Genomic DNA, 24,527 nt, shown 5'->3' with positions numbered 1-24,527 from the left:
GAGCAATAACAAAGGAAAGTCCACTGTAACTGATAATAGTAATATGAAGCAAATAATGGGCCCTAGATTAATCAAGACAGCAATTTCTTACAAAGGAATGTTTCCTTAGAGCAGACATCAACACTGTACAGATGTTTTTAATATTATCTATTGACCTATCTAAAAATTATATAAACTTTCCTGCCAAATTATTCATGAAATTCAGAATTGATACACACAACTGCAAAATTCAATTAGTTCTACTTAACACAAATACCTATGGAACTGTATATTTTTCTTTCACATTTTGCTTTCAAATTATTTAACTTCAGCTCACTGAGGCATATACTAGTTTATTTACTAAATCTAACCTGTTGGTAAGACAACATCCAGATAAAATTTAAAACTAATTTTGGTTAATTTACAAAACAGATAATAGGCTTGCAAATAAATGAAAGTTGACTATGAAATCTGCTTAGTGAGCTATGAAACATGGATACATGCTAAAAAGATAACCAATGGATACATTTCTTGTGATTTGTGATCAGTTAATAGTGGCTCAGAGGTTAAAGCGTCTGCCTGCAATGCAGGAGACCTGGGTTCGATCCCTGGGTCGGGAAGATCCCCTGGAGAAGGAAATGGCAACCCACTCCAGTATTCTTGCCTGGAGAATCCCACAGACAGAGGAGCCTGGTGGGCTACAGTCCACGGGGTCGCAAAGAGTCAGACACGACTGAGCGACTTCACACTAATCACACACTAATAGTAATGTATCCTAAGAGTTATACATGTTTGGTTATTTGGGTCACATTTTAAATGGTTTGCAATTTATATAGGTGACAGGGAAACCCTTTAAAAAAGCCTCAGCTGCAAGCCTTCTAATCCCGACAAAAAAACAAACAAACAAGAAAAGGTAAAAGACAACAAAATCAAAAGAAAAGCAGCTCAGCAGTGCAAGGTGCTGGCATACTGACACAATGGTTTCGTTCCAGATGCGGAGGGAGACCGAATGCGAATGCCGTCTCTGCACAGACCCTTCACACCACACAGGCTCACCAAAAGGGCAACAGTTCATCAGCCTACTGTAACACTCGATGCCGCAAGTTCTCAAACTTTCTGACTTCAGGATGCCTTTACACTCTTAAGAACTGAGAACTGCAAAGAGTGTTTTTTCATGTGGGTTATTAATAGTAAGTGACCTACTAACGTTTACTATATTGGTGATTAAAACTGAGAAATCTAAAATAAAAATTACTTTGTTAAAAATGGTAATAAACTCCATGAATGTTAACATAAATATCTGTTTAGTGAAAATAACTCTAATTTCCAAAAAACTTAGAGGAATGTCACAATTTTACAATTTTGCAAGTATCTTTAATGTCTGGCTTTACATAAGACCGCGAGATCCTCATATCTGCTTTCACTCAATCAGTTAGAAGCATGTGAAGGAAGTCCACTTCACAGAGATGTGTAACTCTGAAGAGGGAAGAGTAACTTAGCCTTTTCAAATAACTGTCAATATTCTTCTTTGATATTATACCAAATTTTACAATATAGAATCTAAAACCATATCAATGGACTTTCACACTCTGATGCATTAAAATCATTTGTCTATCTTGCACTTTTGAATGGCTCTTTTCACCCACACAGGATTCAGTAATATCACATGCTGGTCGTTTCAAAAGTATTAGATCCCTGAGTTATGCAACAATTGCAAAAGCTGACACATTTCATTTTACTGTATTAAAAAATCATACTCATCAATATCACCACCAATCTTATTAGAAAAGCTCTTTAAGTGTCAGGAAGCTGTCAAGCTCATGGTGGTTGATATGTGTTTTACAAAATTCTGATTTCTGCTTGAAAGCTCACATTTTATCACTGGCAATAAATACTGTCAGTTGTTCTGACAGTGATGGATTCACCTTGTTCATTTTTAAAAAAACGGCTGCCAAATATCCTGAACAACCATAATTTGTCATTCTTTCCAGTAAAAATTGTCATCCATGAAAAGAATGCCTAATTCAGCTAGCAAATTAATCACTTAAGTACTTTTCCTTAAGTCTAGCATCTTAGTTCAGCATATAAACTCAGTGCTATGCATACTTACCATTTCATCACACAGAATAATTAAAAAGTCATATACTCAACATTTAATAAAATGAATAACTTTTACTATTTTATAGAGGATAGTCTTAAGAAACTGGCATTTTCTTCTTTTCTATTCTGAGCAGATGACAAGGAAGAACACAGTGACCACTAGCAGAGCAGTGCTACTTGCCTTGACTCATACTAAGGCACCAATGGTTTCACCACTATCAGGGTAAGTATCAACACAAGACAAACAATGCCTTAGTATTTAATAATATGAAAAGTCTGGATCCCAGGACGCCTTGAAAGGTCTCAGGGTCCCCTACAGATCTACGGATCACAATTTAAGCACCACTGCTCCATATAGAAGTGCTAGAATTGTTCTTTAAAATATGTATAGACGATAGCAAAGGAACTAAACCCCAAATCCTCAAGATTACATATCCTGATTCTAATAACAGTCATGAGGTAACAGTGTAATTACTTATTCAAATTCAGCCTGTGAAATCACTGCATTATGAGAGAAGAATGTGCATTAAAACAGCAAGATGTTAAGATGTATATACTCTAAAAGGCATGTTGGCCTTTGTTTCTGTCTAGAAAACTTGAATTTTATTTATATTTCAAGGATTAGCTGTAGTTTAGTAACTGCTCATATATTTGTCCAAGGTGAATCCAGAAGAACTGACATGTAAATAAAACATTGGCATAATTACTGGTGTATAATGAAGCTATAATTTAGCAAGGGAAAGCTATCCACTCTGTTAATGCCGGTTTCCCCATCATTAAAACAGTGTTACAAAGAACATCTAAGTCTTTTATATTTTTTAAGTTTATTGACAGTAAATACATTAATTGTAACATCCATGGTGATTTTTACCTTGTAACATTTTGATTTCCCCAGTTGCATCTTTACAAACAGCACCAGGATTGCCACTTCCCTCTAATTCATCAAGGTACAAACGGTAACGGTGTCCACTCTCATCTTCATACTCTACATTTTCATCATCAGAATCCACTTCAGGAGCCACGTAAACTACTTCAAATTCGATCTCTCCTCTCTGAAATGGGGAAAAGAAAACGAGAAAACCAAGTTACTGTAACTTTAAAAGATTTCCAAATTCTTTAGGGTGAGAAGCAACGATTGGGCCTCAGATGTAGCTCCTTTCGAGATAACAAACAGTGAAATTTTAGACTTTCAAGAGGTACACATAATTTCCTTTCAGTATTACAGATCTTTCTCCTGATCAAAATATTTCCCCAAAAGACCTAAAACAAAAAAGGATGATTATTCAATTTACAGAATTTTGGAACAAAGTTTTCAGTTTAAAAGTCATTTTGTCATTTTATACTTTACATAGTAGCAATTCAGAAAATCTATCTAACAGTCAGATATTAAAGTTGCACCTAAGGGCACCACACAAACTTTTCTTTGACTAATTCAAGAAACCTCTACACAATGATTTCTTGTTTCTTACTCAATAGGTCTTGAGCATTTCCTTAACTGTCACTGAGAGCCAGACATAGTTGTTGCTCAAGATATTGTTGAGTAATAATAGCAATTACTGTGTTTATTGTTCAAAATTATATCCTTCAATTCTCAGAACAACTCTGTTGTAGTCCCCTGTACATGAATGAGAAATCTGAGTGAGTCCTGGAGAGGGCTGATAACTCTCAATAAGATGAACAAGTAAAATAGAAAAACAGAAATTGACTCCGAAGTTCTTGCTCTTTCTCCTATACTAGACTAAATGTGTAATATTTATATTTTATTCTTTAATAACAACTTCATGTTCAAGTAAAAAGTTATAGATTATTTTCTGTTAAAAAAATTCTATAATTTTTTTATAGAAAGAGCTATAATTGTCACTTAATAAGAGACTACAATCACTACCACAAGACCAGTGTTTGCAATTCTCTGAAAATTATGGCCTGCCTTTGCTCAAAAGAAAGCATGCCGGTTTTTTTGTTGGTTTTTTTTTTAATTGCTACCACTAAGTCTCTTTGGTGCTCCTCTTTCCCAGCAGTTTAAGGTTATCCTTCAGACCTTTAACATGTGTTCAGCATTTCCATAAAATTTTGTATCTCATGAACTGCAGCTCATAAACTGCCTGTTTATGTCCCCTTTACCTCAGCAGCCATTCATCCCACTCTCACACTACAGGATGACAGCCAAGATGGACTGAGAAAACACCAACTTAAAGAGACTAGTGCTGCATTCTTAAATCTCCCTCATCAGACAGTGCTTTAAAAATAATACTCTGGGGAGTTGGTAAATGCAGTGTGTTAGTCGCTCAGTCATGTCCAACTCTATACGACCCCATGGACTGTATTGTCCATGGAATTCTCCAGGCAAGAATCCTGGAGTGGGTAGCCATTTCCTTCTCCAGGGGATCTTTCCAACCCAAGGATTGAACCTGGGTCTCCCACATTATAGCGGTCTTCAGTAAAGTTCTTTAGATGACAGAATCAAGTCTGTGGTAGCTGTCATGAAGAAACAGATTTTAGGTTTAATATGAGGAAGAGCTTTCTAAAAATCAACAGTCTAAAATGATGAAACAGACTGCATTATCACCAACAAATCCTCCCTTTAACACTGAATACAATTATTTCCCAAGTGGCACAGTAGTAATGAATCCCCCTGCCAATGCAGGAGATGCAAGAGACGTGGGTTTGATCCCTGGGTCGGGAAGATCCCCTGGCATAGGAACTGGCAACCCACTCCAGTATTCTTGCCTGGAAAATTCCATGGTCAGAGGAGTCTAGTGGGCCCATGGGGTCACAAAAAGTCAGACACAACTGAACACACAACATACACACATTCATTGAGTGGTACTGTAGTTATTTATGCCTCAAGTAGAACCGAACTAAATGAGCTATAAATTCACTTTCAACTCTGAAATTCAAGTCTGCTCTGGCATACTATACTGATGATCCAATGAACATCTCAGTGTACTAACCAACACCTCTCTAATTCCCTCAAACCTATTCTTGAAAGAAAAAACAAAACATTTTTTACATCTCTGGATAACAAATATGACTCTTGTATATGAATCTCAATTCTTTATTTGTTCTGCAACCTTGAGCAAATTAATTTCTAAGAACTTTATTTCATTCATTTTAAATAAGAGGGTTGGTTAAAAGATTTCTAACAATGCTTGACTTCTAACATTTATGACTGCAAAATCAATCCACTTCTAGCATTGTTTTTTCTATAATACTTCATATCTATATAGTGTTTTAGTCATTAACGCTGTTTCGCTTTCTAAGAACCAAGTCCTGTTCTGAACACTTTATATGTATTAACATACTTAATCCTTCCAGCTCTCAGATGAGGACATTGCAGCACTAAGGAAGTAACCAGACCACCTGACCTGCCTCATGAGAAACCTATATTCAGGTCAGGAAGCAACAGTTAGAACTGGACATGGAACAACAGACTGGTTTCAAATAGGAAAGGGAGTACGTCAAGGCTGTATATTGTCACCCTGCTTATTTAACTTCTATGCAGAGTACATCATGAGAAACGCTGAGCTGGAAGAAGCACAAGCTGGAATCAAGATTGCCGGGAGAAATATCAATAACCTCAGATATCCAGATGACACCACCCTTATGGCAGAAAGAGAAGAGGAACTAAAGAGCCTCTTGATGAAAGTAAAAGAGGAGAGTGAAAAAGTTGGCTTAAAACTCAACATTCAGAAAACTAAGATCATGGCATCCGGTCCCATCACTTCATGGGAAATAGATGGGGAAACAGTGGAAACAGTGTCAGACTTTATTTTTTTGAAGGGGGCTCCAAAATCACTGCAGATGGTGACTGCAGCCGTGAAATTAAAAGACGCTTACTCTTTGGAAGGAAAGTTATGACCAACTTAGATAGCATATTGAAAAGCAGAGATATTACTTTGCCAACAAAGGTTCATCTAGACAAGGCTATGGTTTTTCCAGTGGTCATGTATGGATGTGAGAGTTTGACTGTGAAGAAAGCTGAGCACTGAAGAATTGATGCTTTTAAACTGTGGTGTTGGAGAAGACTCTTGAGAATCCCTTGGACGGCAAGGAGATCCAACCAGTCCATCCTAAAGGAGATCAGTCCTGGGTGTTTACTAGAAGGACTGATGTTGAAGCTGAAACTCTAGTACTTTGGCCACCTCATGCAAAGAATTGACTCATTGGAAAAGACCCTGATGCTGGGAGGGATTGGGGGCAGGAGGAGAAGGGGACGACAAAGGATGAGATGGCTGGATGGCATCACTGACTCGATGGACAGGAGTTTGAGTGAACTCTGGGAGTTGGTGATGGACAGGGAGGCCTGGCGTGCTGCGATTCATGGGGTCACAGAGAGTTGGACACGACTGAGTGACTGAACTGACTGAACTGAACTGAACTTGCTCAAAGCTATACAGCTGTGAAGAAGAGCAAACAAAATCTTTTTCAGTAAATCTGGCTGAATGTCTTCTAAAAAAGGGTCAAGTCAAAGGAAACTAGTATCTATAGATAAACACTTTACTACCTGAGAAACCTCCTCAGGAAGTTATCATCTATTCAATAGACTCAAAAAGGAACAGAGAGATCCAATTTTAATTATATAAAGGGAACTTACCTGCTGGGAGAGAATGGTTACAGCTTCTTTATGCTTTGTGTCCCGTAGGTTAACTCCATTAACAGCCAGAATCGCATCTCCAACGTGCAGCCCTCCACATCTATCAGCAGGTTGCCCTGGGTGGATCTCAGAAATGAGGATTGGAACACCATGTTCCTTTCCACCCTAGTCAAAAAAAAAAAAAAAAAAAAAGGCAGCAAACTAGTTTACCTTTGTATAGCTGCATACTATTCTGATAAAATATTTTTCTGAAAACATTTCAATAAGCAACTATACTGCCTCTATAAATGTTGAGTGATATCCTATTTGCTACTTAGGTAATGGTAAATCAAACTATCATGAATATCAAAGAGTTACCTCTAAGTAAAATGATTAATAACATATGTGCTTTTTAAAATGCATTACAGAATTTTTAAAAAAAAGAACCCTGAAAAACCGAAAGAACAATTGGCTTAACTCTCTTAAACATAAATATTTTATGTATTAGTAGTCCCTAGTATTATCAGATTTTATCAAACCTAAGTCCCAATGAACCATAAGAAAAAAACCATTATTTTATGTTCCACAAAAAAAACCCTATAAGGTGAATCTGAATTTCATACATGTTAAAATATGAAAAAATATGCAATGCAAAATTAATGAAATACAGCAGTTGGTACCTTTCACTTTCTAGCTGTAATCATAATTATGTGTGTGTCTTATTTCTCTTACTAAACTTATGCTCTTTGAGGGACGTATACTCAAAAAGGTAGGTATATTCAATAAATATCTATTAGATAAACTTTTTATTATAAGAAACAATTATACAGTAAACAATACCAGAAAGTAAATAAACTTCTGCAGTGCCTAACTAAGTACAGAAAGCCAGGTTATTTATTGCTTTGGAACAAAGCACTGAACAGCAAAAGTTATACATATTTTAGTTAGTTATATGTTATACGTATTACTCTAGTTATACGTATTTTAAAATAGATTGCTCTCAAAAAGGCCGTCCAAGACAATTGTTTGTACAGGAATCAACATTAAAAAAGAGAAATACTTGCACCCAAGAGCCAGTGAAATCTGCCAGCCAAGAAATGAGACAAGAGAAAGACAGCAAATACTCTACAGAAAAGAACAATATACTCTGGGGTCATTTAACACAGAAGAAAACAGTCCTATCCAATGCCAAAGGCTCTTACAGGCATCACAGGATGTGGAGGAGAACTATGATGTGAGTCATAATGAAAATGATAAACAGTGATTACTGAAAAAATACTTTAAAGTAATACTTAACAGTTATTAGGAAGATTTACATACCAAAAAAAAAAAAATGTTTGCACAAAAGTGCTATTACCGATGGGGATAAGTTGTTATTTAGAAAATATATTAAGAAAACTTTATTTCCCAATGATGTTCAACAAAGGAGTATGATTATACTAGAGAAGTGTAGAGAAAAGGAGACTGGAAGCACTACTTCTTACTGTAATTGAAATGCCAAGGCCTTCATGATCTTCCTTAAGGAGGAGAACTTTTCTAATTGGCCCAACACCTTGGCTTTTCTTTAAAGAGTCTTGATCCTTGTTGGAGAAAAAAAAAAAAAAGAAGAAAAATTAGTAGTACTTAAACTATATACTATATAGAGTAACGTGCTTTTAGAAATGTTTATTGTTTTCCTGTAATGGATACACAGTATAATGTTAAGAAAGTAATTAACAGATAACATGGGAAAGCAAAAATAGTGGTTCTATTAATACAGTGAATGTACATGATTTTCTCACCCTCTTGTTAATTCCTTTACTATTTATACATGACATTACAAAAGAAACTACTGCCATGAACTGATAAACAATATCTTTAAGAAATAAAAGGAGGTAACTTTATCTTCACTGGAAAATAGCTTTAAGACCTATATCCATTTCAACTTATTTATAGAACTGAAAAAACAAAATGTCAATTGGTCATTAACTACCTTTTCATTTCTTTGAGCTCTGGAATCTACCTCTTAACTAAAGGACCTTGCTCCACCAATAATTCTTTCTCTGGTACCTTTACTTTCTCCCTCTCTCTACAAGCTCCTTCCCTAAAATGAAAAAATGTCAAGCCTCACCAAGCTATAAAACACAGACCATGTACAAACACAAAACATATAAAAACCCTTAAACCATCCACAATCTTGGTTACCTTCTATCCACCCTCCATCTTTCCTGAACCTTTACACAAAGTTAATCCTCACTGTAGTTACTTCCTTGCCTCCCATATTCAGTACTCCAACCTGTAATTAGGGCTCTGCTCCACCTGCTCCACCGAAGCTGTCTTCTCTGCAGTCACTGGTAACCAATGTGGCTGCTTACAATGAATACTTTTTAGTCACTGCCCTGAACCCTGCAGAAGTTGATACTGTTCACAGTCCCCTCCCTGAAACCTCTTTTTTTTGGTGTCCATTACACTTTGGTGTACATTACATTACATGGGTTTGGGTGGACTCGGGGAGTCGGTGATGGACAGGGAGGCCTGGCGTGCTGCAGTTCATGGGGTCACAAAGAGTCAGACACGACTGAGCGACTGAACTGAACTGAACCATTATACTACTTGCCTAGAAGGCCCATATCTGACAGCTCTATCTCAGGCTTCTGTCTTTGGTGATTCATTTCCTTCCCTCACTCCTTAGTGGTTTCCTTCCATCTTTTCACTTTCTCTATACTTTTCCTGGGTGACTTCATCAATCCCATGGTTTCAAAAGATGATTTACCTAGTCATCTTCAACTCAAGAGTTCTCTCTAGAATTCTAGAGTCGTATATATAATTGGATATAACCTGGCTGTCCCACTGGGACCTCAAATACTACATGTCTAAAACTGATATCATCTTTCTACCAAAACCTTCCTTTCCCTATATTTGGTTTATCAATGCATGCCATCATTTCACTCGATTGTCCAAACCAAAACTCAGACTTTCGTTCTTATTCACCCTACTTAACCAAAAACAGTTAGTCATTAACTCCTTTTGATTCTAATTCTCTCAAACCTGTTCTTCCTCTGATCCCTTTCTCCTCATTATCTTTCTAAATGTATTTCTCTGATTTCAATTAGGCCCTCTTCCAATATATCCTCCTCACTACCCAAAGCAACTGTCAAACAAATGCTAAATCTTATTAAGTCCACTATTTTATTTGAAAATCCCCTGACCATTGGGTTAAGATGAAAATGCCTTTATTTAGCATAAAAGAACATTTATCATCTGGCCACTGCCTAGAAGTTAATGGGAACCCAGAGAACCCCAAAGAAGACAATGGCACGAGTGCTTACTGCAATCACCACTCCTCTCCCATGAATGCCACATACGTATCAATTCTTTCTACAATCATCTTTCCAAAGGCAACAAATAATTTTACTATTCGAGGCCAGGCTTTACCTGACACTGAAATATGGGACCCACGGGACAGGAACTAGATACGACTTTATTATATTAAGGCTCACACCATTAGGCTGCTGTTGCAGTGAAGGTTAATAAATTTTTGTGTAGGCAGAAAGAAAAGCTCCTGTACAGTGGTGGCTACAGAAACAGACGACTGGACACAGATCTCAAATTCCAGCTTAATCCAAAACCAATCAGGTAGAAGTGTTAGCTTGGAAACAATATATAAAGCTAGTTACTAAGAGTCCCCTTATAAAGAACTACCCCCCAATTTTTGCCAATTTATCAACAGGATCACACACACTCTGCTTAGCTTAGAACTTCTGTAAACATGCCTAATCGAGATCCAGGAAAATTCTGAAATATGAACTGAAGCAACATGCATCTGCTATCGATAGTTCACTGTCTTCAGAAATACCATTTTTGGGGTATTAGTGTAGGAGCTATATGGGTGGCTGAAACCTTAAATATGTATCTGTTCTAAAATAAGTTTAATCCCACTTTCACTTTTAAATAAAGGTTTTACATTCTACTAGAATTCTTACAAATGCAAAGGACTTGTGATTAAAGAAAGGACAAGACTGAGTGAGAAACGGCAGCAAACAAACATACATGGCCTGGCGGAGCATGCATTGCTCGCTTCAGGTCGTTGCGGCCTCTACAGGCTCTGATCACAGTTTTGTGACGATGCAAGTGTATTTCAGCTTCCAACTGGTTCCAAAGCTTATCATGAGCAGGCCCCTTCATATCTCGTCCAAGTAGCTGTATTTGTTGGACTCTTCATTTGGGAGAAGAATTAATTCAGTTAGTTTTTCATTACATATATATATATATATATATATACATACACACACACACATACATATATATAAATACATATAAAGAATTCAGAAGAATTACTGAACACAAGTAGCTTTCACATAAATTTAATTTAGTAATGAAACTAATACTCAGGAATTTCCTGATGTCTCTCAGATTTACAAAGACATGAAAATTCTGAAAAAGACAGGTGTCTTCAAGGGAAAACTAGTTTAAAAAAAAGAATGACTATGACCTTCTTTAATCACATACCTAACTCATATACATCTTAGAAACAATTTAGGAGACTAATGTCAACATGTTCCATGTCTTACACGCAATCATACTAGTCTTCAGATGAGGCTAACCACAGAAAACATTTTTTCCAATGACAATTTCTTTTTACGAAATGATTACTTTTTAAAATATGGTAAAATTATTAGAAATGTGCACTTTGAGATAATATAAATTATTTTTATTTGCTCCACATCAGTTCTTAATACATTAAACCAACAAGCAGAAAATTATTTAGTAATAGTGAATCACCAGAGTTTGTAAATAATTTACCATAGAAGTTAATGAAAGCAGAACTCTATATTATGATGAAATCACTGTCATTCCAATATGTTTTTCAGGGACAAGAAAGACTGGGTTTCAATGGTCACAGAAAGAATTCCTATGAAAGTCCTGTACATGGGAATATCATCTGTTATGGTGTGAAGACAGGAAATGGTGAAAAGTATAGCTCTATGAGTTGTTAGCATTTCACAGTAATTTACTAGCAGTGTGTATGTCAACCAGAAACACTTATTTAGTATGGCTAACTAAATCTGAAATATGTAATGCTATGAAGTTAACAACAGTAAGCTACAATCAACCATAAAAATCACTCTTATATAAAGATTAATATATTGTTTACCAAAAGAGGTAAGAGTCCACCTCTGTAACTATGCACTTGGTCACCTAAGAGCATAAGGGTACAATGGTATCCATTTTCCACACACCTTCCTGCCAGTTCCTTATCCAAGTACTTGGCAGCCAGTCTTGCCCCATAAACTTCAGCCTGGAGAACAGCTATATGTCTGCGAAGGGCTTCATTCTCTTTTCTCAATAGCTTCACTTCAGCTTCAAGTTGAGCTTCTTTCATTTTCTCTTTTTTGTTTGCTTCAAGCTCTCTCTCCTGTTGCAATTTTTTAAAAATGCAATGAAAATACTTTCAAGACTCTTTAGCAATAGACCATGCGCCTTAAAAGACACAAAAGCACACAATCTATGATACCAACAATGAAAGCATATGATAAAAATTAGCACTTTATTTCTATAAAATGGAGCACAATGATTTGGATCCAGTTTTTTTCAAAACTAGTACCAGAGGTGTTAGAACCACTTCTAAGTAAGATAACATAGCTTGAGGCACCCTGATCCTGAGGATACTAAGATTAGTAGCCTTCTCTAAGCACATGTTATATACTAATAGCAATGGCTTCAATGGATAATTGAATCTACTCTCTACTTTCTAAAACGACTCTAAAACTAGACTAAAATAATCACTCTGGTGACTGTGCCCAAACATTTCATTAAATTTAATGCAGCAATTCTATAACCTATAAATTTGGTTACAAAGAGAAACATTTTATAGCCAATTTATCTTAGAGGATTGTAAGAAACTTACAATGCTCAAATTAGAACAGATACTCCAATTAAAAAAAAAAAACATTTTATGGTAATGGAGAAATGCAGGTAATGACTGCATTAAAAATATTTACATATCGAAAAATGTCTATATAGAGAACAGACTTGTGGTTGCCAAGAGGGAGGGGGAGAATGAGAGGGACGGATGGGGAGTCTGGCGTTAGCAGATGCAAGCTATTACATTTAGAGTGGATAAACAACAAGGTCCTATGTGCAGCACAGGGATCTTTATCTAACCTCCTGGGATAAACCACAATGGAAAAAAACATAAGGGAGTAAACGTATACATGTGTATAACTGAGTCATTTTGTGGTATAGCAGAAGTTAGCACAACATTGTAAATCAACTATACTTCAATAAAAAATATAGCTTATGGGAAAACTGACTATAGATAAGTGCATCCATGATGCAGATTATCACTGAACTTTGGGATCTGGAACGGATCATCTATTCGTCCAAATGTTAAAGTGACTGAAGAACTGTTTTCTGAGAAAAAATACTGGCCTCACTTGCCTACTATGAGGTTGGATAGATATCTATTTTTATCTCTCATAAAAGGATGCTATCCTTTGCTTCACTTGGTAGATAACTCATATATATGAATTTATAGGTGTCAGCCAGAGAACATAACCTTAAGGTTTTTGCCACCAAGTTTTTATCACCAACTCACATGTGAGAGAAATAATTTTCAATATACTTTCAAAGTATAAAGTACAGTGTGCCTACTCCTATACATCAAGTGTTACAAACGCAAATACCTTTGGGATCCAAGCACAGAATAGGCAGGCAGGTACAAAGGAAAGCGGAGGGGGAAACAGATGGTAAAAATCCTGCCTAAAGACAGTCAGATTCAAATCTGAACTCACATACACACACACACACACAGTATGACTAAATAAACCTTTCTGAGTTGGATATGGGCCCTGAGAGATCTTTTAAATGTTACTTTTGGATCAAGAGAACCATCCCAAATTTGAGTGGAAGTGTTTACTGACTTAGAGCACTACTTTCACAGATTTGTTAATTTACAGAATCTATAAATCCTGTGAAAATGTAGTCATATTTACTGATGACATGCAGAAGACACTGTTCACTACACCATGTCCCCTTTTAGGAGATTTAAATAAAGCTCCACCTCAGCACCAGGAAGAATGCTTCTCTTGAGTGAATGGCACAGGATATTGTTTCTAATGTTCGAGTAGTGAATACTGTGATTATTTCCCTTTTATTATAAATAATAAACTGAGAAACAAATGTAAGCAAACTTTTAACAATTAATGGAATATATTTTGATACTAATTTTGATGTCTGCTTTGATTTGTTTTAACAATAGCATATCAATATACAATATATTTAAACATCAATATACAATATATTCAAATACAAGGCAGTGAGTACCACCATCTTAAAAATAATTTTAAAAAAAACATATAGCCTAAAATGAATGACAATTACCAAATGTTGAATATACTTATCACTTCCTTGATTAAATTTTTGTCATTATGTATGTGATAAGAAGGCAGAGTAGCATGCTTTTTCAACTTCTGTAAAAAGACAAATATAACAACTAGAACACAATTGTCTAGATTTTTTCTTTTTAATTTGAAGAACTAATAATCTAGAATCCTTCTTTTACAACAACTTTGGAACTCTTAAAAATCTCAATTTATTTCAGAATCTCTTTCCTAAAAAGGCAGGTTATCAGTTCCAAAAGAAACTATGGTTCGGACAACACAAAGTCTTTTTTAATGACATTTATGGAGTTTAATGCTTTTGTTTCAGAAAAAAAGAGTTCCTAGAAGACCAAAAATTGTTTATGGGCTAAGTAAATTTTATGTTGAGGATTATCTACTTATAATCACTTTATACAGTATTTATGAAATATGAGAAACATATTAAGTCATTACTTTGCTTTAAAGATTTAAACTCCTAGTGAATCGGACCAACTCTCTAACCTGAAACGAACAGATGCAAGCAAAAACAGGGCTAAGAACACTGAAGCTAATCACTTTTAGATTTAAAGGAAAGAATCTTGTTTCAGTTAACCTGTTCATCATTAGATAACAACAAAGAAGTTAATTTTGTATTCTGATATCCACATGCTATATTTCCAAAAGAAGAAAAGTCATATGACAACTTAGAACCTGATTAGGCTTAGGTAGTGGGAAAAATATTAAGAATTTGTCTATACTGTAAGGTAAATTTAAATAAAGGGTTTCAAAATTCAATTGTTTCGAAGGCCACACAATTATTCTCAAGACTGCTGAAAAGCTATAACACATGCAGTGGGTGAATAAGAAACCAACAGGCACATTCTTTCTCTGGGAATAAATTCAAATAGAAAAGGAGGAAAGAGCTAGGCCTGCATTAGGAAAACCAGTTGTTCTTTTGAAGCAGTGGTACGAGCAAATTACAAAGCTTAGAAGTTGTCAAAAAGTGATGGGTTCTACAAATACTGGCAATAAATCACAAACAAAAGAAAAATCTTTTAACAACATGAGGTGAGAAAAGAGCAATGGGCTACTGACTGAATTTTTCAGGTACTGGCACATTAAAAAATTATCATCATTAACATCACTTTCAGATACGTACAAGGTGACAACATGTACTATGCAAAAAAAGCACTAAGCACACTTCAGCATAACATATTAAAGCAAAACAGAAATGGTATACTTACCAGCTCCTCCACAGAGGGGACAGACTTAAGATATAAGAAAAAAGTTTTATAATTAGAAAAACATCAAACAAATAAACTTATTTAGTGGTACAATCATTACAAGGAAAATTCCTATATGTTGAGTATCACTTGGGTCAAGTTCATTAAAATAAATATATTTGCAAATCCATAAGCAATGGTAACCATACAGGATTAATTTTTGTTTGTTTGTTTTATCCAAACTGGTTAACACACTTGGTTCAATGTCTTTCCACTAAAGCACCATGTTTCAAAACTAATGTTAACATGTCAGACGAATTCTATTCTAGTGAAAATGTACATTGTTTCTCAATGTTAATATCAAATATTCCAAAGCAGCAGTTATGAATCTGACTCATTTCAGTTAAATAAAACACTAACAATTTATATTTAGAGAATTTCAAAACTTAAAAGTACTTTAAGAGAATGTAAATATTCATTTAAATAAATTCTAACATACCAGTATTAGAAGCTAATCAACCAATTAAACAGAAATAACTGAAAATGAATAAAACTTTAAACTGCATTGCTGTCATCATCAACATCATCTTATCTCATCCCTCTCCCAAGCTGTATATCTTATTTACTGCTGTGTTCCCTATAGTACACTTAATACATATGAGGTTAAATCAAAAGGAGACTTAGAAAAATTATTTAAACAACCTACACTGATTAAGAGGGCAATAGTTAATTATGCAACACTTATAAAAACAAGCATTATGCAAACATGAGAACACACTCAGTGGCAGGGAAAACACTTATATTAAGAGTAAAAGAAAAACTGTGCCACGGGCTGACACCCAACTCCATTTTCCTCCATTTTCTCCCTTATTAAAAGAACTCAGATTTTACTGGAGGTGGTCATGTGACCAACCAAGGGACTGACATGCAGCTAGGGAAAGCCAGTGAGACAGCTAAACGATTGGCAAAAAGCTGAGGAGGATTTCATGAAAAGGTCATTAAAGAAAATTAACGCAGCTAGGAAGCACCGTTTTGCCCTTAGATCTTGGAATGCAAGATCCCGGAATGCAGGTAGGAAGAAATCCTGACGGCAGAAACCATGAGCTGAAGATGACAGAGCAGAACAACAAAAGGAAGCTGGATCCCTGGTATCTGTGGAGCTGCCCTACCAGCTCTGGACTGCCTGTCTCAAGGCTTCTTCAACTGAGAGAAAAGACGGATAACGTGGACTGTTTAAGAACAATTCTCATGTTACTTGGGATCTGTTTTATATGTAGCTAAACTAAATCTTATCTGATACAGTAGACTGGCAAAAAAAAAAAAAAAAAAACCTGCTTACATGTTACAATCACATATATCTTTTAACTATATTTATATAGATCTTTTAAAATAGGAATAAGATTCTAAGTACCAACTGGTTATTGATGTTGTCACTGGTCGTCTCCAGGTAATGAGACCAAGAATGATTAGGAGCATCTTCACATTTCCTATATTTTCCAAATTTCCCAGGAGCACACACTAATTTTTATAATTAAAAAGCCTCATTAAAGACTGTCCTTTTCACCCTCTAAAATGCATGTTAAGTATGTGTTATCCTCTAAACTACTTACCAATTTTGCCTTAATGGTACCAGAGTCAATACTTTGGCCAGTTTTAGCATGAAGCTGAAGCTGAATGGAGTGCAACTGTAAAAGCTGATCATGTACTTCTTTCTCCAACACAACTTTCTCTGCTTGGGTCTCTGTCAGTTCAGATTTCAGATCCACCAACTGTGCCTTAAAAACCAGCAACAACAGCAAAAATTAACACAGCATTGTAAATCAACTATATCTGAATTTTAAAAATTTAAAAAATAAAACAGCAACAATAAAAAACATTAAGTATGTTTACTTTTCTTTATTTTTGATTATATTATTCAAGAATCACAGAGAGAGACTATTTGCAATAAATAGATGAACACTAGAAGACGACTATTTGACCAAGCTATAGGATATCCACCTAAACTGACATAAAATCAACAGTACAAGTAAGATATTTGAGTGGAAAGAGAACTCTACCATAAACAGTATCTCTTAATAACACAAAATGCTAGTTCCATTTTACTTTGCTCACTTTAAGAAGGCTTTTCACTGTTTCACTTTTATCTGCAAAGTTTATGAAAATACACAGGTATGGGATGATTCATCATCCTACTGAGACAATAAACCACTATAGTGGTTTATTAACATTAATAGTATGTTATAGGAGATGCTGAAGCTTCAATACTTTGACCACCTGATGCTAACAGTCGACTCACGAGAAAAGACCCTGATGCTGGGAAAGACTGAAGGCAAAAGGAGAAAAGGGTGGAAGAGGATGAGATGGTTGGATAGCATCACTGACTCAGTGGACAGAGACTGAGGAAACTCTATGAGACAGTGAAGGACAAGGAAGCCTGGCATGCTGCAGTCAATGGGGTCGCAAAGAGTTGGACCCAACTTAAGTGACTGAACAACAACAGGAGCACCCAATCCATGGTGCTGCCTTCACCTCAGTGAATATTAAGTTCAAATCAGCCTAATCACCATCTAGCAGTTATTTTAGGTGCTTCCGTACAAACTACTGAACTACCGTGGGTCCAAAGACCAGAGTTAACTGTAAGCTATCATAACTGTTACAGCATAGCAGAACAACCCATCAGAACCATTTAGCTATTCAACCTGAAGTTTTTCATTTTTCACAACTGATACATTGTTTTACAATAGCACACAGGATATATCCCTTGTGTGCCTTCGATCTCTCCAGCTCACAAGTAAAGACCAAGGCAAGGCCTTCAGTTCAGTTCAGTTCAGTTCAGTTCAGTTCAGTCTCTCAGTCGTGTCCGATTCTTTGCGATCCAATGAATTGCAGCACGCCAGGCCTCCCTGTCCATCACCAACTCCCGGAGTTTGCTCAAACTCACATCCATCGAGTCATTGATGCCATCCAGCCATCTCATCCTCGGTTGTCCCCTTCTCCTCCTGCCCCCAATCCCTCCCAGCATCAGAGTCTTTTCCAATGAGCTAACTCTTCGCATGAGATGGCCAAAGTACTGGAGTTTCAGCTTTAGCATAATCCCTTCCAAAGAAATCCCAGGGCTGATCTCCCTTAGAATGGACTGGGTGGATCTCCTTGCTGTCCAAGGGACTTTCAAGAGTCTTCTCCAACACCACAGTTCAAAAGCATCAATTCTTCAGCACTCAGCTTTCTTCACAGTCCAACTTTCACATCCATACATGACCACTGGAAAAACCATAGCCTTGACTAGACGGACCTTTGTTGGCAAAGTAATGTCTCTGCTTTTTAATATGTTATCTAGGTTGGTCATAACTTTCCTTCCAAGGAGTAAGCGTCTTTTAATTTCATGGCTGCAATCACCATCTGCAGTGATTTTGGAGCCCCCAAAAATAAAGTCTGACACTGTTTCCACTATTTCCCCATCTATTTCCCATGAAATGATGGGACCATGATCTTAGTTTTCTGAATGTTGAGCTTTAAGCCAACTTTTTCACTCTCCTCTTTCACTTTCATCAAGAGGCTCTTTAGTTCCTCTTCACTTTCTGCCATAAGGGTGGTGTCATCTGCATATCTGAGGTTATTGATATTTCTCCCAGCAATCTTAATTCCAGCTTGTGCTTCTTCCAGCCCAACGTTTCTCGTGATGTACTCTGCACAGAAGTTAAATAAGCAGGGTGACAATATACAGCCTTGATGTACTCCTTTTCCTATTTGGAACCAGTCTGTTCCATGCCCGGTTTTAACTGTTGCTTCCTGACCTGCACATAGGTTTCTCAAGAGGCCGGTCAGGTGGTCTGGTATTCCCATCTTTCAGAATTTTCCACAGTTTATTGTGATCCACACAAAGGCTTTGGCATAGTCAATAAAGCAGAAATAGATGTTTTTCTGGAACTCTCTTGCTTTTTCAATGATCCAGCAGATGTTGGCAATTTGATCTCTGGTTATTTTGCCTTTTCTAAAACCAGCTTGAACATCAGGAAGTTCACAGTTCACGTATTGCTGAAGCATGGCCTTGGTTTTCTATTTAACATAAACTTTACCACTAAGCATCTCAAAAGCCAAGAAGCATGCTGGCCCAATGAGGTAAAACTGTGGAGAATATGTTCTAAATTATAGGTGATACTTATTTATGCCCTTGAGAAGCTTTCTTATCAACTGAGGTAATAAATCTGCATTGGAACCAATCAAAACAAAAAAATGTGGCAAGTTACAGATATATTTAGAATTGGTCAGGTCCTCAGGAATTAAAAGCAAAGAAGGTTTAAAGAAGGTTAGTAAGGAAAAGAGAGCTTAGAAGGGCTTTGAAGTTAAAGGACAAGAACAAAATCGAACCAGTAAAGCAGACGAGACGAGAAGACCAGCAAGGACAGACCAGGACTCGAAGCCGCGAAGGTGGATTCCCCGAGGACAGAGAGCAGAGGACAGGAGTCTATTTCAGTCTCCCAACTGCACCAGCTAGTGCCTAGCATACGAAAGATGCCCAGTAAGCATCTTTAAGTTGAAGCGAATTCTAATACTAGCCTTGTGATTTCAGATCAATCATTCTGTCTCAAGTTTCCTTGGTTTTAAAATAGTATAGTATCCACTAGGTATAAATAAATAAGATATAAGGATATAACGTAGAACAAGAAGGAATATCCACAATATTCTACCTTTAAATGGAGTATATAATCTATAAAAATGTCAAATTGCTATGCTGAAATCTGAAATTGACATAAATCAACTATACTTCAATAAAATTTTTAAGTAAATAAAATAGGAATAATACCCATGCTTTGACTATTTTCATATTATTAAGCATATACATGAAAGCACTTACTAGAATATGAGGATGTTATCAGCAAGACTAAGACTACTGAGTGGACTGTACACAAAAGACTGGACAAGACTGGAGAGGAAAGTGAGGCTAGATACAACAAATGGCTTTGTTTGATAAACCAAAACTGAGATTGAATCTGACAGGAAATCACTACATGTTCCCAGTGACATTTCAATTTTGTTTTTAACAGCAGCTTGAGATATAATTCACAAAAAATCACTTTTTAAGTATACGATTCAGTGATTTTTAGCATAATCACAGAATTATACAACCATCAACACCATATAACCATGGAACATTTTCTCTCAATGACATTTCAGCCACATGATATCTGCAGGTAAGGAGGTGAAGACAGGGACACTAGCAATACCCTACGCAGATTTATATGAAATACAGTTCTAATGAGTATATACCTAGGAAGGAAACTTCTGGGTTACAGAGTATGACTGTGTTAAACCTCAGCGGAAAAGGCCAGTTTTCCAAATGACTGTAGCAACTGACATGCCTACCATGTATGATAGTTTCACAACCTTGCCTTCATTCGGTATTGTCAGTCTTCTTAATTTTAGCCATTCTGGGAGGAATGTAGCAGCATTTCATTGTGATTTTAATGAAAACTTCTTGATTACTGCCACAGAAACTGAACCACTTTATATTCCTACCAGCAATAAATGAGGGTTTGTGGACAGAAGTTTAAAATATTTGTTTTGTCTCATGCTTTTTCAGGGCTTCCCTTGCAACAGTTGGTAAAGAATCCGCCTGCAGTGCAGGTGACCTGGGTTCAATCCCTGGGTTGGGAAGATCCCTTGGAGAAGGAAACAGCTACTCACTCCAGTACTCTGGCCTGGAAAATTCCAGGGACTGTATAGTCCATGGGGTCACAAAGAGTTGGACACAACTGAGCGATTTTCACATGCTTCTTCAGGGTCTCTAATTATACTAATATGAATTACTCTTTCCCTATCTTTTATATCCGCAATTTCCTCTTAAATTCTTTTTGTTTTCCTCTTGCTATACTTACTGTATTGCCTATTTTTTTTATGTTCCTTCCAAATTAGGCTCCATTCTAAAATAATATCCCCCTACTTTTCCCCAAAGTTCTGCAAGTATTCTTTTTATTACTTTATTTCTGAGTTTTTCTATCTCTGAATCATTCTGGTCTATTCATAGATGAATTAACAATATTAATTTCCTTTAGTTTATATTTTACAGTTTCCAATTGGTTTGTAGCCTTATTTCTCGAACACGCTTTCATTGTCTCTGACATATTATTCTATTCATTTCTACTTTTTTTGCATATAGTACATTTATATGGGGTTTACAGAAAAGCCTTTTCTGTTACTCATGTTGAAATGAAATGGGTTTTCATGTAGCACCTGTCAGGGAGGAGGAGACTTCCATGTTGGGGTTTAAGGTGAGCATGGGTAGCTTTCCTAGCTTCAGGCTAGTGGGTACTTCCTCTGGTCTTAAAGTGAACTTAAAACCATGGCCTCTGCGGCCAGAACCACTGTTTTGAAATCAGACACCTATGTATGTATTCCATCCCTAACATGAAAATAAACTCTCCTCCCTTCAGACTTCATGTTTCTGCCCTGCACAAACAGGATTCTATTTTTTAGCAATGTTTCTTTACAATTGGGCCTTCTTTCTCAAAAGCGATTTTTGCTAGAAATTTCTGAGTCCAGCCCAGTACTTTCTAATCTTCCTGCAGCTTCTTTGTGTGTCCCCGTGGTTGTTTTGCATTCCTCTGCAACCTGAAGGCAGTTTTGCCAGCTGTTCTCAGGCCCTGTGTTTCCCATCCAAAGGGATGTCTTCTCCTTTTGGGCTCTGTTAGTGACTTCTGTGTCTGGGTCCCCTTGCTATTCATTCCTTCTGCCACACAGGTGCTCAGTCACATGATTTGTGTGGGTCCCATCACTTCATGGGAAATAGATGGGGAAATAGTGGAAACAGTGTCAGACTTTATTTTGGGGGGCTCCAAAATCACTGCAGATGGTGACTGCAGCCATGAAATTAAAAGACGCTTACTCCTTGGAAGAAAAGTTATGACCAACCTAGATAGCATATTCAAAACCAGAGACGTTACTTTGCCGACTAAGGTCCGTCTAGTCAAGGCTATGGTTTTTCCAGTAGTCATGTATGGATGTGAGAGTTGGACTGTGAAGAAGGCTGAGCGCCGAAGAATTGATGCTTTTGAACTGTGGTGTTGGAGAAGACTCTTGAGAGTCCCTTGGACTGCAAGGAGACCCAACCAGTCCATTCTGAAGGAGATCAGCCCTGGGATTTCTTTGGAAGGGATGATGCTAAAGTTGAAACTCCAGTACTTTGGCCACCTCATGTGAAGAGTTGACTCATTGGAAAAGACTCTGATGCTGGGAGGGATTGGGGGCAGGAGGAGAAGGGGACAACAGAGGATGAGATGGCTGGACGGCATCACTGACTCGATAGACGTGAGTCTGAGTGAACTCTGGGAGTTGGTGATGGACAGGGAGGCCTGGCGTGCTGCAATTCATTCGGTCGCAGAGAGTCGGACACGACTGAGCGACTGAACTTGAACTTGCTGCCTCAACCCACCCATGTTCTGGGGCTTATAGGACACCCTCTCTTCATCTAGTTGTGCTTAAGAGGCTATGACTGGATTTCTTTTTTCATAATTCTAGTTCTTCTGTTTTTACAAAAGATGTTTTAAAATTTAAAACTTAATCCATTGTGATCTTTCTCAGACCAGAAATCTTTCTCTCACATTTTCACTGCAACAGAAAAGCTGTGATAGGCTAGATCAGTACTGCCTAAGATAAATTTAATATGAACATGTGTAACTTAAATTTTTCCAGTAGCCACATTTAGAAAAGTAAAATTAAACAACGTGAAATAAATTTTTATAATATAAACCTAAAGGTTTAATTAGATTTACAGTCAGCTTTCTGTATCTATGCATTCTGCATCTACAGATTCAACCAAATGTGTATCAAAAATATTTGCTGGGAGTAGGGCAGGGGGAAACTTCAGAAAGTTCCAAAAAGTAAAACTTAATTTGCTTCATTCTGGCAACTATTTATATAGCATTCACATTGTATTAGGTATTATAGGTTAACTTAGAAATGATTTAAAATACATGGGAAGATGTGCACTGCTTATATGCAAATACTGCAACATTTTATATAGGAGACTTTAGCTAGCATCCATGGATTCTGGCATCTGCAGGGGAGAGGCTAGGAAGGCCTGGAACCATCCCCTACAAATACTGAGGAATAATGGTACTTAAATGTTTGTGGCAAGAAGTACATTATGTGTTTCAACAGGTATGTATTGTCTGGTTTTCCTGTTATGATTCATGTTTCAAATCAAAAGCCTCATTATTTATTAATAGCTGAGCAAAACTTCTGGCATTAATAAAGATACAAAGAAGCATAAGTGGTATTCATGAATTAATTTAGCAGGATATCTTAGGATACTGGGCATGCATGCTAAGTCACTTCAGTCGTGTCCAACTCTTTGCAATCCCATGGACTGCAGCCCGCCAGGTTCCTCTCTCCATGGGGATGCTCCAGGCAAGAATACTGGAGTGGGCTGCCATGTCCTCCTCCAGGGGATCTTACCGACCCAGGGAAAGAACCTGGGTCTCCTGCGTCTCTTGCATTGGCTGGCAGATTCTTTTCTTGCTGAGCCACTGGGGAAGCCCTAGGTTAGCAGATTAATATTCAAAAGGCCTCCATACTGCCCTGCTGTTCCTGCAGTATGGAGGTCTCCTGAAAGTGGCCTACTATAAACATGAACTCTTCATTAAGTGAAATAATTTCTCAAGAGACTGCTCAACTTTAAAAAAATGAAGGAAAAATTCTTTACAAAGCAAGGATGCAGTAACAAAATTCAAAGCCCAAGTTGTTTCAGAGTGTTTCAAATTTACTCTAAATTTATTAATATTTAAATAAGTCTTGTCTATGATATAAGCATTTTAGCTGCTAAGAAAAGTTAGTGATACATTTTATGTGAAGATTATAAATTTCCATATTTTATTAAATGGCTACCCTCCTAATACAACAGGATTTTATAATCAGAGAGATCTTAGAGAACATAAAGACTATGATTATGACGATTACTATTTAGATAACAAAATCAACACTCATCAAAGCTGATTTTCTTTCTATGGCTATCCGATCAGACAGTGGTAGAACAGCCCTTTGAACCCAATCCTCACTCCTGGGGCAAGGAAGCAGATGTGTTATCAAGCAGTTAGCTGTAAGGAAAAAATGTTTCTACTGCTACAATACCTGTTTAACTTACTAACAATATTCACAGTTACCACAAAACAAGCATTTACCTACCATATGGCAGGCGTACATGTACCATGTGTCATTTGTAATTCTTATCATCATTCTTTCTCTCTCTCCTTTTTTAATAGTTAAGGAAACTGGAAATCAGAGTTTAAGCAATTGGCCCAAGATCACACAGCTAGT

At 36.8% G+C, this 24,527-nt stretch overlaps 1 protein-coding gene across 2 annotated transcripts in view; it reads right to left on the bottom strand.

The window, feature by feature from the left end:
• GOPC (golgi associated PDZ and coiled-coil motif containing) overlaps window positions 1-24,527 on the bottom strand; it is a 45,260-nt gene that overhangs the window by 3,159 nt on the left and 17,574 nt on the right. Inside the window, exons 2-8 of one of the 2 annotated variants that reach the window (XM_069599166.1) lie at window positions 16,826-16,990; window positions 15,237-15,260; window positions 11,872-12,047; window positions 10,682-10,847; window positions 8,137-8,232; window positions 6,674-6,838; window positions 2,951-3,131 (exon numbers count right to left, since the gene is read on the bottom strand). In XM_069599166.1, coding sequence (XP_069455267.1) covers window positions 2,951-3,131; window positions 6,674-6,838; window positions 8,137-8,232; window positions 10,682-10,847; window positions 11,872-12,047; window positions 15,237-15,260; window positions 16,826-16,990 — 973 coding nt within the window. The remainder of the gene's footprint in view (window positions 1-2,950; window positions 3,132-6,673; window positions 6,839-8,136; window positions 8,233-10,681; window positions 10,848-11,871; window positions 12,048-15,236; window positions 15,261-16,825; window positions 16,991-24,527) is intronic. The other variant, XM_069599168.1, reaches the window with a different exon arrangement.

Source organism: Ovis canadensis, chromosome 8, assembly GCF_042477335.2.
Source record: "Ovis canadensis isolate MfBH-ARS-UI-01 breed Bighorn chromosome 8, ARS-UI_OviCan_v2, whole genome shotgun sequence".
In the NCBI taxonomy this organism is placed as follows: Eukaryota; Metazoa; Chordata; class Mammalia; order Artiodactyla; family Bovidae; genus Ovis; species Ovis canadensis.
This window is presented reverse-complemented; position numbering and strand designations above follow the sequence as displayed.